The following is a 13924-nucleotide window of genomic DNA, read 5'->3' as shown; positions in this document are numbered from 1 at the left end:
CAGGAGGGGTGTGGAAGGGAGGAGGGGGTGGGCAGGATGCCAGGGTCCCAGCCGGGGGGGCTGCCGGCAGCAGGATGGCACCTGCAGACCACAGCATCGGCCACACGACATGGGAACAGGCACCGTGATGCTGCTTCCTGCCAGTCATCTGGTGGCTGTTCACGGGTACCTCGTGCGTGCCACTGGTCACTCTGTACAGCAGTGACCACTCTAACAGACCAGGTTCTTGCCCTCGTGCCGAAGGTCCAGACAGATGAGCATGGCAATGTGTTTGTCAAACTAGAAAATAAAATCGGAGAGTTACGAGCACCATTGTATGGTGAGACTCACCCAGCTCGAGTTAGCTGGGCCTCCCTCTGTCCCGCCCATCCCGAACCCTACACCTGTGGGTCTAGTGACACTAACTGAACTGCAGTCGGGGGAAGAGGACCCATCACGGGGTTGAACCCCTCCCCTTCTTGTGACTGAGGCATCGTCAACCTGCTTACCGAGAAAACGCCGGCATGGCGGCTAAAAGCATAGCCTGTGCTGTCGGAGTCCCCCAGCCAGAATCAACCTCCGAGCCTCAGTGTCCCTGTCTGCAAAGTGGGCACGACAATCTTTACAGCACCGCGGACCCTGTCCCAGAGACCCCTGGGTCTTCTTCGAGCCACGAGCTTGACACGCCTGGTCACCTGCCTGCTCTTCACGCAAAGGCGTACAACAGCGAGGTTAACACAAACATCGAGAGCCAATGTGTTTGTATTAACCTCGTGCCACTACAGTTCAAAGTGCTCTGTGCAATGATGAGCTCATCTCTCTCCACCCCATCCCCCACTTTGTAGATGGGGAAGCGGAGGAGGGTCCCCACGCCTTAGACCATTAGGAAGGGACCAGCTGCCAGAGTAGGGGAGCCAGACTCACAAATAAAAGCACAGCACTCCCAATTCAAGTGGAATTTCAGGTTTACAGAGAAGAATCTTTTGAGTATAAGTATATCCCATGCCATGTGTGGGATATACTTAACACTAAAAAAACGTACTCGTTTATCTGAAATTCGAACTTAAGTGGGCAACCTGCTTTTCATCTGCAGCCCGCTCCCAGAGACCACCCAGTCCGGTGGGTGTTAGCGGGTGTCATCTGATCATTAGATGTAAGGTGCTCAGGCCTCACCCCCTCAAAGATCCTGATTTGGGGGTGTTAGGACTTTGTATTAAAATATATATCTGAGACCTAGGGACATAGGGAGACAGACCAGTGTCCCTGCTCACACTTGCTGTCCCACTGAAATTAATGACACTCTGCAGGATGATAAATCATATCAGAAGCCCACTAACTTTTCTGAAAAGGACCAGAGCGTGCACAGTTTAGGCTTTACAGGCCATTCAGTCTGTGTCTCGACTGCTCACCTCTGCCATTAAAAAACATAAAGGCATGTGCTCGTGTTCCAATAAAACTTTATTGAAATAGTCGGCAGGTAGGATCTGGCCCCTGAAGTGTATAATCATCCCACGGGGAGAGAACGTGACCACTCCAGAGTCACAGGCAAGCAGGACAGTGAGTCCAGTGGGAGAGATTTCCTGCTGCCTCTGGGACGAGGTCAGCTGGGAGCATGTCATGTAACTGGCCTTTTATGCCTTGCAGCCTCCAGGGAGGACCGCATCCGTGTACAAGAAGCCACCTTCGCTTGGTCCCGGGAGAGCCCGCCCTGCCTGCACAGGTACAGAAGGGCTTCAGTGGTAACTCGCTCCCTTCCGACCAACAGGGAGAAAACGCAAGAGGCTCTTGTCACTTCCCGTGAGCGACGGTGTGGGTTTCCCACCTGGGGCTGGAGGGTGGGTGAGCCCGAGCTCATGTTCCACAGGGGGGACTCCCAGGACCGGCCCTGGTGGCGAGAGTCTTGGACAGCAGGGGCTCCCACAGATGGGAATGAGGCACCTGAGCCTCCCCGTCAGGGAGGAGACACCTCTGTGCTCTCAAGCCGGCCGACATGACACAAGGGAGGCCTGGACGAGAAGAGCCTCAAAGCCACGCGTCATCGGCCATGCCCACATCTCTCCCCACCGTGTCAGTCCCTAGCGCATTGTCACCTCGGCCCCTCACTCTTTGGCTGGGTCTTTGTAGCAGAAAACCCCAGCCAACCCCCAGACTCCCTAGGAAGGGAACTACAATGCCCTGGGCCGTACCTGTGTGGATTGTCACTCGCTCACTTCGTAGTATTTATTGAGCACTTGCCAGGTGCCAGGGGATAGAGTGAAGAAGACAGACCAGGGTCCTACACTCCTGAGGCTAACAGGCTGGTGGGAGGGGGGACACACGAATGAGGAATCAGGGTACGGGGACAGAGTGTGATACTGCTGAAGGGGCATGCGTAGTGAGAGGAAGCTTGACATTTAAACTGAGGTCACAATGAAGTGAAATACCGAGCCCTACAAATGCCCAGGAGAAGAGCTTTCTAGGCAGTGGGAACAGCAGAAGCAAAGGGTCTGGGCTGGGAGTATGCCGAGGCCCAGGATTCTCCACCTGAGCACCGTTGACATTTGAGGCTGGATAACTTTGTCGCAGGGGCCGTCCTGTGTATCAACGGCTGTTTAGCAGGACCCCCAGTATCTACCCACTCGATTCTAGCAGCAACCCCCACCAGTTGCGATAGCCAAAAATATCTCTAGACATTGCCACATGGCCCCTGGGGAGCACAATGACCCCAGCTGTGTTTGAGAAACAGGCAGTCAGTGTGGCTGAAGGACAAGGCAGCAGGAGCCTTTTATCCCGAGTGAAATGGGAACCTCCAGAAGACTCCAGCAGGAGAGTGTCATGATAGACTCAGGTTCTGATAGGTTGCTCGGCCCCTGGGCGGAGGATGGACTGTGAAACGCGGGCAGGGCCAGGCGCCAAGGGCAGAAGCAGGGGGAGCAATGAGGAGCCCATTGCTGGGTGAGAGGTGACGCTGGTTAAACCCGCCTGCTACAGTAAACTCTGTGTGCATGTGTGTCCCCGTGTGCGTGCACGTGTTTGTGCACGTGTGTGCGTGTGTGAGAACATGTTTGTGTATGTGAATGTTGTGTGTGCACACGTGTGCATGTATGCATATGTGCATGACACGTGGTGTTGTGTGCGTGCGCACATGTATGTACGCGCTGGTTAAACCCGCCTGCTACAGTAAACTCTGTATGCATGTGTGTCCCCGTGTGCGTGCATGTGTTTGTGCACGTGCGTGCGTGTGTGAGAACATGTTTGTGTATGTGTGCATGCATTTGTGTGTGAATGTTGTGTGTGCACGTGTGTGCATGTATGCATATGTGCGTGAAGCGTGGTGGTGTGTGTGTGCGCACATGTATGTATGTGTGTGGGTCTGTGCATGCACGTGTGTGTTCCCATGCACGTGTGTGGGACAGGACGGCTGCTTGCCTAGCCAGACAAGGGTGGGGAGAAGGAAAGACTACCCTGCAGATCCTCTTAGTGACCTCCTGGGTGAGTCGCCAGCGGGCAAAGCTGGCTGTGTCTGGGATTCACCAAGTCTGCGCAGTTTCAAGCAGGGCCCGCCCCAGGAATGGGTCCCCCCGTCTGTGTTGCCAGGATAAACCTTGCCGTGCCACAGGGCTGTCTGCTGGCTGTCGTTGGTCCGGTGGGGGCAGGGAAGTCCTCTCTGCTCTCTGCTCTCCTCGGGGAGCTGTCAAAGGTGGAGGGGTCCGTGAGCATCAAGGTGAGGCCGCGGTCCCTGCTCATCCGCTAGACTGTCCCCCATCCTAGAGCCTTCCCCGCTCCCCCCTCCCAGCCCAGCTTTTCTGCATTCACTCTCTCCACCTCCACTGCCCCGAGCCCCGCCCACTCCTCCTCCATCCCCATCAGCCTCCTCATCGCCAAAGCGAGCTGTGTTTTAGGGTCCCGTGGCTTACGTGCCCCAGGAGGCCTGGGTCCAGAACATGTCCGTGGTGGAGAACATTTGCTTCAGGCAGGAGCTGGACTTGCCGTGGCTGGAGAGGGTGCTGGAGGCATGTGCCCTGTGGCCGGACGTAGGCAGCTTCCCTGCAGGAGTCCACACCCAAACTGGGGAGCAGGTGAGGGTCTTGGGCCTTCTCAGGACAGGGAGCCATGGTGGCTGGGGCCGTGTGCTTTCCTGAGCTGTGGGCAGTGTGGTGGGAGGAACAAAGGGGAGATAGGGCAGGGAAGTTAGGGAGAAAAAGGCCCGGCTTAGGGCCAAGCATATAGCAGGCACTCAATAAATAGTTATTAATGAGTGAATGATTGAAAACAGAGACCAGGGAGATGCAGAGAGACGTGGCAGGGATTGGCGGTGATGGGCTCTACAACCGGAAGTGAGGGGACCTGGGCACCTGTCCTGCCCTGCCTTTTTGGATGACATTGGTCAGATTGCTTCCCCTCACTGAAAGCTCCGGGCAGAGGTGTCCAATAAAAGGGGAGATGCATCTGGAGCTACGGATTGGCAAAAATGACCCATGGGTCAGATTCGGCCCACCATTTGTTTTTGTAAATAAAGTATTATTGGGACACAGTCACGTCCATTTATTTCCCCGTGAGCCATCCATGGCTACCTTTGCACGGGCTTCCCCAGCAAAGCTTAAAGTCATTACTGTCAGGCTCTCTACAGAAAAGGTTGCTGACCCCTGGATTAGGGAATTGAGTGTGGAAAAGAGCAGTCAAGGAAATGGATGAGGTTTCCTGGAGAGAAGGTGAGAGGATCCCTGGTAGGGTCTGGAGGAAACCCCGCCTTAGAGGAGCATTCCGGGGGAGGACGTGGCGGCGTGGAGGCCGAGCGAAGGGTGTTTCAGAAGCAGGGGGTGCCTGCTGCCCGCTAGGTCTGTCCAGCGTGTCACACCCTAAACCAGACAAGTGCTCCCCCAGAATCTCCCCTCCCTCCACGCACAGCACGCCCACCCCAGCCGACGGAAGCTCCGCCCTTCCACGGCTCAGATCCCAAACTTGGGTGTCACCCCTGATTCCTCTCTTTTTCTTACACCCACATCTAATCCATCTACAAATCCCGGTGGGTCCACCCTCAAGGCAGACCCAGAATGTTCTGGTGCCCTCCCTCCACCATCAACGCGTGGCCGTGTTGCTACGGCAACCCCTGGTGGCCCTCCTTCCTTCTGTCCTCAACCCTGACGGGCTGACCCCAGTGCGGTAGCTAACGGGAGTCTGTCCAGACGTAGGTCAGATCACGTCCTTTCTCTGCTGGGAACCCTCCAGGAAAGGGTCCCCACTCCCTCCGAGTCACAGCTAAGTCCTGCCCATCACCGACGAGGCCCCCCGTGACCTGACCCCCGTTATCGCTCTGACCTCATCACCCATGTCTCTCTGTTTCTGCCACATGGCTCTCCGTGGTTCCTCAAACACCCGAAGCACACGCTCGCCTCAGGGCCTTTGCACCTGACGTTCCTTCTGCTTGTAAAGCTCTTTCCCAGGGGTCCACATGAGGTCCATCCCTCACTCCCATCAGGTCTCGACTCAGAGGTCCCCTTGCTGGAGAGGCCTTCCCTCCCCACAGCACCCCTGCTCACGTAGCACCCCCGACATATTTCCCCCGACTTATTATTCTTCCTAGCACATAACACCATCGATAGGTGATATATTTTACTTGTTTGCTTATTGATTATCTGTCTCCCACTCCCACCCTCATTAGCATGAACGATCCATGAGAGCAAGGACTGGGTTTTGTTCATTGCTGTGTCCCCAGAGCCTAGAACGCCACTGGGTTCAAAGTAGCCATGCAGTAAATTTGAGTGGAAGAATGAATGAATGAGTAAGTGAGTGAGTGAATGAATATAAGGACCAAAAAGCTGCCTTAGGCAACAGAGAAACGATGGCTGGTGTCCTTGAGGAAGGCAGCATCAGTGGAGAAATGGGAACAGAAGCCAGACTTGAGGAGAGGGAGAAGTGAGTGGGGGAGAGGAAGCCGTGGAGGGTGCAGACGACTCCTCCAGGACGCTCGCTTGGCTAGAACGGGGAGAAGCGAGGCTGGGTGGAGCCCTGGGGGTGGGGGACGTTGGCTTAAGAGCAGGTGTTTCAAGCTGGGAGGTGGCCCTGGGGGACAGGCACAGCCAGCTGCACCTCACTCTGATGAGCAGATGTGGCCCCGTCACACCGGCTTCACCCAGCAGTGTAGACTCAGGGCCCTGTCACTCTTTTGTGGCCACAGGGCATGAATCTCTCTGGGGGCCAGAAGCAGCGGCTGAGCCTGGCCCGGGCTGTGTACAGAAAGGCTGCCGTGTACCTGCTGGACGACCCTCTGGCGGCCCTGGACGCCCATGTTGGCCAGCACATCTTCAACCAGGTCATCGGTCCTGGAGGGCTGCTCCAGGGAGCAGTAAGTGCAGAATGTACCAGAGGGTGCAGGGCAAAGGCAGAGAAGGTCCTAACCCAAGTCTGTCCCACCACCACCCACCTCGAGCCCAGTTTTCCTCTTTGCAAGAGTCAGCTTTTGCTGTGTCCGCGCTACATAACAAACATCCCCAACTCTCAATGGCTTGCCACAGCAGTTACTTTCTGCTTATGGTTCTGTGGTTAAGGTGCTACTGTTCTGCCTCACTCAGGTCACTGGCCAGGTTTAAGTGAACTCCGCCTCTTCTTGTTTCAAGGCACAGGCCGAAGGGGCCCCTCTATGTCTCTAGGATGTGCAGCTTTCAAGAACAAGGGCAAGAGCACATGAAGGGGCCGTCTCCCCACTGTGAGCCCCAGGCACTTCCTGTCCCCACCCCCCAGCTCTGGAAGGCAGTCAGGCACATGAGCGTAACTTCTACTCCCTCCCTGCCCAGACGCGGATTCTCGTGACTCACACGCTCCACGTCCTGCCCCAGGCCGATCGGATTGTGGTGCTGGAAGACGGGGCCATCGCAGAGACGGGTTCCTACCAGGAGCTCCTGCGCAGGAAGGGGGCCCTGGCGAGCCTCCTGGATCGAGCCAGGCAGCCGGGACAAAGAGGAGAAGAAGGTACTGGCTGGGCTTTGCTGCTTTTCGGTACCTGGTTCCTGCCAATGGTGCCACTGGCATGAGTGGATGGCCCTGGCCACACTCAGCCTACAGGCCCAGGCCCGAGGCAGACAGCTGTCCCGAGAGGCCACCCAACCCCCTGGTAAGAGCCACGGCACCGTTCATGAGCCAGGGGCTCTGCTAAGTTCTTCTGTGGACATACGTTACTTCACCGGATCTTCACAAGACCCTTTGGAAGCACATAAAGTTATCGCTGCCATTTCACAGATGAGCAAATTGGGGCAAAGAGAGTTAAATAATTTGCCTGAAGTCATGACGTTGGAACTTGGGTCGGTTCAACTCCCAAGTCTCTGCTCATAAGTGCTCCAGAGACTGAGCAAGGTCCCTCGGTGGCCAGAGGCCCAAAGGCCAAGGCCGTGCTTACTAGGGCATCTAATGATCCAGAGAACACGGTGCACGCTGAGAAAGCGAAGTCACTGACCCGAGCTCACCCAGAGCGAGTGAGAAAGAACAACCTGTGCCCCTCTCCCACGTTAACTCCTTTATACTCACCACCGTGGCCCTGTGAGGTCGGCACTCCAATACTTCCACTTTCCAGATGAGGAGACTGAGGCCCAGAATAAGGATGGAAGGCCCAAGGTGACACGGCTTATACTTGCCAGTGCTGGGATGTGAACCCAAGCAGCTTGTCCCCAGTACACATCGCTAGGCCGTGGAGTGCCCCTCCACGATGAAGCAGGGGCTCGCAACCAGGCATCCCCAGCCCCAGGCTCTGCCTCCTCTGAATGCACCGGCCGAGCACTGGTCTGCCTAAGGGGGTACATGGCATCACCATCCTGGAGCTTGAAGATGGAACCCAGCCGGCCTAGGGAGATGCTCTGGGGGCAGGGTCCTTCCTGGGGGAGGTGACACCTGAGGCTGGGGGAGAGTTCGTTGGAAAACAGCATTCCAGCCACAGAGAAATGCCTGGGCGAGGGTGTTGAAGGTACCGGAGCTGTTTGACTTTGTATGTGTTTACTGATCTTCTCCAACCCCAAGTTCACAGGAGGTGCCCCGTTATATTTCCTGAGTGAATAAATGAAGGAATGAATGAGTGAATGGATAATGGTCCTGGAAGAGCCCAGGGAGGATGGCAGGAGGTTGCAGGAGCCAGATCAGAGGAAATAGATGCTCAGACAAGTTCAGGCCAGACAGCCAGTTGGTGTCAAAGTCAGCATCAAGCCCCCGAGGTCCAGATCCCTATCATGTGACACGACTCCCTTACCTTGCAGAAAGAGAACCCATGACCAGCACTGAGGACGCCAGAGGCTCCTCTGGAGGCGGAAGGCCCATGGGTGGACCAGAGAGGTGAGTTCGCTGGGGTCCTGAGCACAGGAAGGGTGCAGACTGAGGCCGAAGAGGGGCTGCTATGTCACCACCTGCAGCTCAGGCAGAGAGTGGGCGGCCAACACTGTTCTGCACTGAACACCTGTTGAACGCCCACCATGGTGCTCAGCGGGTTAATTCACCAAAAATGTGTTTGACAATCGAATGGCCAAAATGATTAAGTCCCCAAATGTCTAGTTCACAGAATGACCAGTTTGCTCTCAAGTATAGATATGTACATGATAGGTAGATGGACTGGTAGATGTTTGATTCATTGTCAGAGTATAGATGGATAAATAGATAAAGATAGATGTAGATGGATGAATGTATAGATGATATAGATAGGTAGTTGATAGATTGATAAATGATAGATAGGTGGTAGATTGGTTTATGGATGGTAGAAGGATAAGAGATGTATTAAACAGATAGATGATAGATAGATGGATGATAGATAGATGATAGATGATAGATAGAAAGAAAGAAAGAAAGAAAGAAAGAAAGAAAGAAAGAAAGAAAGAAAGAAAGAAAGAAAGATAGATAGATAGATAGAGAGATAGAGAGATGATAGATAGATAGATAATACATACATACAGACATACATAGATGACGGATTATTCCCATTTTACAGCTGAGGAAACTGAGGCACAGAGAGGTTAAGTCAGCTGCCCATGGTTTCAGTTAGCAGATGACAATTCACATGCAAGGTTAAGTCAGCTCACACATCCACACGTGAAAGGAACATACAGGAAGTCTTCAACATCTGATCATGCAAAACTGACATTCTGCCAACTTGGACTGACAAATCTGAGGGTAAACAGCAGGGGGAAAAAACAATCGTAGCAAAGCTTCAGCCAAAATGAAAACTCTGAAAACCAAGTTCTAAAGTTGGGCAAATAGGTTCATTCAGTGAAACGGCATTGGAAGGGCAGGCTTGCTTGACGCTGGGGTAATGGATGTCGTTTAGCTGGGCCCCACAGAGAGAGGACACGGCACGACACCTAGTAGGTGCTCAGTGTGTTAACTGGACGAACGAATGAATGAATGAATGAATGAGTGGAGCGGAGAATGTGCATCAGAGCTCGGCAGCTACCAGTGGCCGTGAAGGTCGGGCACACACACCACGTGGAGAGAGACACTGATTTGTCCTCATTTCCTCTAAATGACAGGTCCGTGAAGGCAGTCCCCGAGAAGGACAGCGCCACTGCAGAGACCCAGACAGGGCTTCTCCGAGATGATCCGGAGGGGGCAGGATGGCCCACCGGAGAGGCCAGCATGCAGTATGGCAGGGTACCCGCCAGCCGCTCCCTCCCCTCCCCATCCACTGCTTCTGCGGCCCCGGGGGCCCAGAACTGCTCACCAGAGGCAGCACGGGGCGGTGGGGGGCGGGGGCTTATCTGCCCTGAACACCTACTATGCACCAGGGAAGATTCTAAACACTTTCTATCTCTCAGTGCTTTAAATGCCCTAAAATTAATGGCGACAGCTCCATTTTAGAAATGAAGAAGCAGGTTTTAAAGAGCTGAGAGACTTGTCTGTGCTCTCGTAGCTAGCAAGTGACTAACCTGAGACTCAAATCTAGATCTGTCCTAATGTGGAACTTGCACTATTTCTGCTCTGCTGGTTTCTCCACTCATCCACCTACCCATTCACCCACCCACCCCATTTGCCTACTCACCCATCCACTCACCTACCCATCTACTCGCTCATCTATCCATCTCACCCAACCAACCACCCATTTACCTATCTATCCATCCATCTATCTACCCACCCATTCACTCATCCATCTTCCATCTACCACCCATCTATCCATCCACCCATCCATCCATCCACCCATCCATCCATCCATCCACCCATCCATCCACCTACTCATCTATCCACCCAACCTACAGACCCATTTATTTCTTCATCCATTCATTTACCCATTCACCCAACCACCCATCATCCCACCCAACCATCCACCTACTCATCCATCCAGGAAATATTTGCAGAGCCCCTACTGTGTGCCAGGCAAAGTCTCTGCCCTGGTGGACATCGCATGTTAGTGGGAGGAGACAAACAATTAGGCTAACGAGCAAGGTTAATAGTAGACAATGATAAATGCTATTAGAAAACAGAGAAGGGCAATGAGATGGGACCAGTCATGGGCCTGCTTGGATAGGATGCTCTGAGGAGTGACATCCGAGCTGAGCCCTGAGGGATGCAAAGGAACCAGCCATGGAAAGAGCTGGGGGAGGAGCATTCTGGGCAGACGGAACAGTAGGTATAAAGGCTCTGAGGCGGGAAGGAGCTTAGGGCGCCAGAGGAAAGAAAGAGATTCCGTGATACTGGCAGATGATGAGTAGGGCTAAGGTCAGGGAGGTGTACGCGAAGTTTCGAATTTCTTCCGAGAGCAAGAGAAACCCACGGGCAGGTCAGCAACAGCGAGATGGGGTCAGGCCGATCTTTTCAGAAGTTCACTCTGGCTGCCGCTGCGTGGAGAACTTTAGATTCGTAGGAGGTGGACCTGAACAGGTAGCTTAACCTCTGTGCCTCAGCTTCCTTATCTCTCAGACGAGGATAGAGACACATGCCTGTCCCGTAATAGGTGTTCGATAAATCACTTCGAAGCCAGAAAGTGCCACAGCCTGTCACCGTGAAGGCTCCCACTGGCCCTCTGGGGGTCCTGGAGGGGCAGGGGGTCCTGACGCCAGGTGGAGAGAGGGTGTCCAGGAGGGAGGCACTGAGAGAGGACCGGCGAGGTCTGCGTGGTGGTTCCGTCTGCCCCGCTGGCATGTTTCGGGAGCCTCCCCTGGCCTTTCTCCTCCTACCTCCCCTCCGCTGCAGGTCAAGGCCGCCATGTACCTGACCTACGTCCGGGCCGTGGGTGCCCCGCTCTGCCTCTACGCCCTTTTCCTCTTCTTCTGCCAGCAAGTGGCCTCCTTCTGCCGTGGCTACTGGCTGAGCCTGTGGGCGGACGACCCCACCGTGGACGGGCGGCAGACCCAGGCGGCCCTGCGAGGCTGGGTCTTTGGGCTCCTGGGGTGCCTGCAAGGTAACGCTCACTGGCTTTTCTTCCCCTGTACCCTCTCAGCCCCACCCCAGGTGCTCGGGGCTCCCCGGCCCGCCCATCCCTGTTTACCCTGTTCTCCCTGAAACGTCCTGGGTGCAAGCACGGACCTGTGTCTTTAAGACAGAGCCAGAAGGAGTGGGGGACAGGGCACATGCCTCCTTTTCTGGGATGCTCCGTGTCTCCACCAGACTCATTGGCAAATGCCAAACCTTGGGGCAGCTGGGCCCTTAAGAGCGCACAGACGTGGCAGTCCAGCTAGACTCCGCCTGTCCCCCAGCGCAGAGGGCAGCTCCAAGGCCTGACCGCTGGGGACGTTCAGCGCCCCTCCCCCACAGCTCCAGATGAGCCTCATGCATTTCCATGCCCTGCTGTTATACGCAAACCCCTTAGGATTGTTATGTCTTCTTGGAGAATTGACCCATTTTTCTGTTATGTAATGCTCCTCTTTATCCCTGATGACTTTTCTTATTCTGAAGTCTGCTCCATTTGAAACTAACAGAACTACTAACTACATAGCTATAATATACTAACCATATCACTATGTATCTCAAACTAGTTTAAGCAACAAGAGAATTTATGGGATTATGGGACTGGAATCTATAGATAACTAGCTGCAGGTATGGCTGGATCCAGGGCTCCAAATGAGGCTATGGAAATGGCTTTGTTATCTCCCTCTGTGATAGCTTCTTGTCCGGGCCTGGCATCTCCTCCTCGTGGTAAGGTGGCATCCCACAGCTCCAGCTCGGCCACCTCGAAAAAAAAAAAAAAAGCAAAACGTCCTAGCAAAGTCCCAGGTCTCACGCTCATCGGCCTGACTTGGGTCCTATGTTCATCCCGGAACCACTTGCAGTGGTCCAAGGGGTGAATTTCACCCCACCCCAGAAACGGGGAGCGACGTTCGTCCCATGCTAACCACATAGACTGGCATCGGGAGGCAGTGGGGGTGTCAGTTTCCTAAGGCTGCCAGCAGCAGTGATGTGTTCTCTCATAATTCTGAAGCCAGAAGTCCAAAAGCAAGGCGGTTCCCTTCGGAGGCTCCGAAGGAGACACCGTCCAATGCCTGTCCTAGCGTCCCCCGGTGGCCGGCTGCCCTTGGCTCGCAGTGGGTCACTGGTCTCTGCCTCCGTCTTCACGTCACCTCTCCCTCTGTTTCTGCGTGTCATTGGATTGAGAACTCCTCCTAAATCCAGGAGGGTTTTATCTCAAGATCTTCACCAATAACATCTGCAAAGATCCTATAAGATCTTTCCTAATAAGATCACATTCCGAGGTTCCCGGAGGACGTGAACTGGGGTCGGAGGGCACTGTTCCACACACCCAAGAGTGGTTCTCAAGGGGTGATCGGAGTGGCCAAATGATCAGATGGTGGTGGGTGGGGCTCCAGCCTCCTGTCTGACACCGTTTCTCTCCCCAGCCATCGGGCTGCTGGCCGCCATGGCCACGGTGCTCCTGGGAGGGACCCGGGCCTCCAGCCTGCTTTTCCGGAGGCTCCTGTGGGACGTGGTGCGATCTCCCATTGGTTTCTTTGAGCAGACGCCCATCGGGGCCCTGCTGAGCCGCTTCTCCAAGGAGACAGACACAGTGGATGTGGACATCCCGGACAAACTCCGGTCCTTGCTGATTTATGCCTTCGGACTCCTGGAGGTCAGCCTGGTGGTGACGGTGGCCACCCCGCTGGCTGTCGTGGCCGTCCTGCCGCTGCTGCTCCTCTATGCTGTGCTTCAGGTAGGGAGAGGTCGTGGAGGCTCCTGGGGCCTGCCGGGGTCACCTCAGCCAACCCCCTGTCTCTGGGCAGGAGTCAGTGGAGGAGGTTCTGCCCAGCAGGGCATCCGGGAACCGCCCCAAGAAGAATTTCCAGAGGCGGAGACACCGCAATCTAACACCCGTACTCACCCGTGTCTCCCAAATGTTCACACTGACGTCCTGAACTTCTACTGTTTTGTCCCGTTGCTTGAAATCAGCTTCCTCCTCCCCGGGCATCCAGACACCCAGAAGGCACTGCAAAGTCTCAAAGACAACTCTTTCAAACGCCAGAGCCAGAGACCAAGTTAAGTTAGCTTAAACAGGAGAACAGAACTTAAAGGCTTATGCTCCTAGGGTGCAGCCGCCAGCTGTCACCAGGATGTAGTCTCTCTCTTTCGTTTCTTCGCTCGGTGGTTCTCAAACTGTGGTCCTGGGCCAGCAGTATCGGGATCGCCCTGAGAGCTGGATAGAAATGCACATTCTCAGGCCCCGCCCATGACCTGCTGACTCGGACACTGTGGGTGTGGGGCTTAGAGACCTGGGTTTTAACGAACCCTCCAGGTAATTCTGGTGCCTGCTGATGTTTGAGCTCTGCTTGGCCTAATTTTGCACACACGCTCTTTCCTGGGGACAGGTCTGATGGCCCCTGGCAACCCTATACCCACAGCGCCCACTTGGGCAGCCCCAACATAAAGAAACCTTTTCTCCAGCTTAGCATTTGTCTATCAATCCCAGGGAAGATTCTGATTGGCCCTTTGGGGGGTATGGGTTCTCCCCTGAGCTAATCACTGTATCCAAAGCAAAAGTTTGCTCTGACTGGTTAGGCTACGTCCTATGACC

At 54.7% G+C, this 13924-nt stretch overlaps 1 protein-coding gene across 1 annotated transcript in view; it reads left to right on the top strand.

Moving 5' to 3' along the window:
• The window catches only part of ABCC6 (ATP binding cassette subfamily C member 6), a 47411-nt gene that overhangs the window by 23273 nt on the left and 10214 nt on the right, over positions 1-13924 (top strand). The window contains exons 15-24 of the mRNA XM_006910939.2: positions 1579-1593; positions 1624-1699; positions 3556-3682; positions 3861-4037; positions 6137-6304; positions 6753-6927; positions 8199-8274; positions 9459-9579; positions 11116-11323; positions 12756-13066. Of these exons, the coding sequence (XP_006911001.2) occupies positions 1579-1593; positions 1624-1699; positions 3556-3682; positions 3861-4037; positions 6137-6304; positions 6753-6927; positions 8199-8274; positions 9459-9579; positions 11116-11323; positions 12756-13066 (1454 nt within the window). The remainder of the gene's footprint in view (positions 1-1578; positions 1594-1623; positions 1700-3555; positions 3683-3860; positions 4038-6136; positions 6305-6752; positions 6928-8198; positions 8275-9458; positions 9580-11115; positions 11324-12755; positions 13067-13924) is intronic.

The sequence above is a fragment of the Pteropus alecto genome, unplaced genomic scaffold (assembly GCF_000325575.1).
Source record: "Pteropus alecto unplaced genomic scaffold, ASM32557v1 scaffold34, whole genome shotgun sequence".
Classification (NCBI taxonomy): domain Eukaryota; kingdom Metazoa; phylum Chordata; class Mammalia; order Chiroptera; family Pteropodidae; genus Pteropus; species Pteropus alecto.
Note: the sequence above shows the minus strand (reverse complement) of the source record. Positions and strands in the feature narration are given on the sequence as shown.